Raw genomic sequence first — 1,417 nt, 5'->3', positions numbered from 1 at the left:
TTACTAGGTTAGACTCATTCAGGTAAAATTTAACTCATATTTAAGGAGAGCTGAGAAATAGGTAGAGAATGGAATTCATAGCATATGAATATTTAATTTATATGACCTCTGTTGTATGTACTCAGCAAAAATATAAACATGTACCCTGGCATAGTATGAGAATGGAACACACATATCTGTGTTCTGTGCTCTTCTATATAGCTCCAGTGCTCTTCTCTAATTAAAGGTATTTGGGCAGCATCAGGTATGATTCTAGTATTTAGAAGAAATATTTTTGGTAAACCATGGCCCCTTCACATAAGCTAGCTTCTTTGCATACACATAAAATCACTTATTCTGGACTTTATGTTCAAGTTAAAGGGAATTTTCAAAGGCAATTATGATTGTGACTTTGTTTATGCACCGATTTTAGGATGTAATTCCCATGTAAGATCGTATGATTGTACTAATACATTTTTTATTGTTATTAAAGGTATGGTCTGTTCTCTCAGTGTAACCTTTTTTAGATCCTGCGTACTGGGGTCTGTTTACTACAAAGCTATAGTAGCACATACCATTAATACCCTGAAAAGGGTTGGTAATGGTTGAATCTTAGTTCCGATAAATGTAGCATCAGTTGGCTAGTGAGTTTTCCTTTTAAAGATCAGATGGAAAAAAAAAAAGATCAGATGGAATGCATTTTTCTCATTGACCTTTATGATGATTGGTGTTCTATCATTTTTTAATTAGAAATAAAGCTGTTCAACTTGAAAACGAGCTGGAGAATTTTACTAAGCATTTTCTGCATTCAAGCAACGAAGGAGAATCTTAACAACAGATTGCTTCAGTGATCGTACAGAGAACAGAACTTGGAAGATGGAACAGTTATTTTTATGAAATGACTTTAAAATATGAATTATACTGACTGTATCTAAGTAGCAAATCCCTGTGTAGATTCTGGTAATGGTTTCTCTCAGGATATTTGCATTTCTGAAGAGTGTTAATAATGTGTTGTTGTCCTTAGTTTTAATTTTGGGTAAAGAAAAGGTGAAATCATTTGCTATGTTAAAATAATCAATTAGTTAAAAGCAACAGAATCAACCAACTAAGTACCCCTGAGGGGTGGGGACTTGAGCTCTTAATTAGGGCTCTTTCTTTTTGATTCTGAAAAACTCTGCTTCCTGGCATCCAGGAATTAGAGAATGCTCCTTTCATCTTCTTTCTCAAAACTAGTTTTTGATGCCTACTTTGGGGATAGTTACTCTTTGTTTTATAAATTGCCTTGCTCTAGTCACCAAGAAGGAATATAAAATGTTCTTGAGTGTATTATTTATGTAACTTACAATCACTTTTGCCATCATGGCAGGTATGTAAACCACTAATAAATATGCTGTTTTTACTTCCTCTTTCATTCCTATTAAAACTGATATAAAAAAGT

At 33.4% G+C, this 1,417-nt stretch overlaps 1 protein-coding gene across 1 annotated transcript in view; it reads left to right on the top strand.

Moving 5' to 3' along the window:
* MFN1 (mitofusin 1) overlaps positions 1-811 on the top strand; it is a 53,779-nt gene extending 52,968 nt beyond the window's left edge. The window contains exon 17 of the mRNA XM_042781975.1: positions 730-811. Coding sequence (XP_042637909.1) covers positions 730-811 — 82 coding nt within the window. The remainder of the gene's footprint in view (positions 1-729) is intronic.
* The last annotated feature ends 606 nt before the right edge of the window (positions 812-1,417 follow it).

The sequence above is a fragment of the Orycteropus afer genome, unplaced genomic scaffold (assembly GCF_000298275.1).
Source record: "Orycteropus afer afer isolate SDZICR_OR568_19922 unplaced genomic scaffold, OryAfe1.0 scaffold00210, whole genome shotgun sequence".
In the NCBI taxonomy this organism is placed as follows: Eukaryota; Metazoa; Chordata; class Mammalia; order Tubulidentata; family Orycteropodidae; genus Orycteropus; species Orycteropus afer.
The sequence above is the reverse complement of the archived record's forward strand: the minus strand, read 5'-3'. Positions and strand labels throughout refer to the sequence as shown.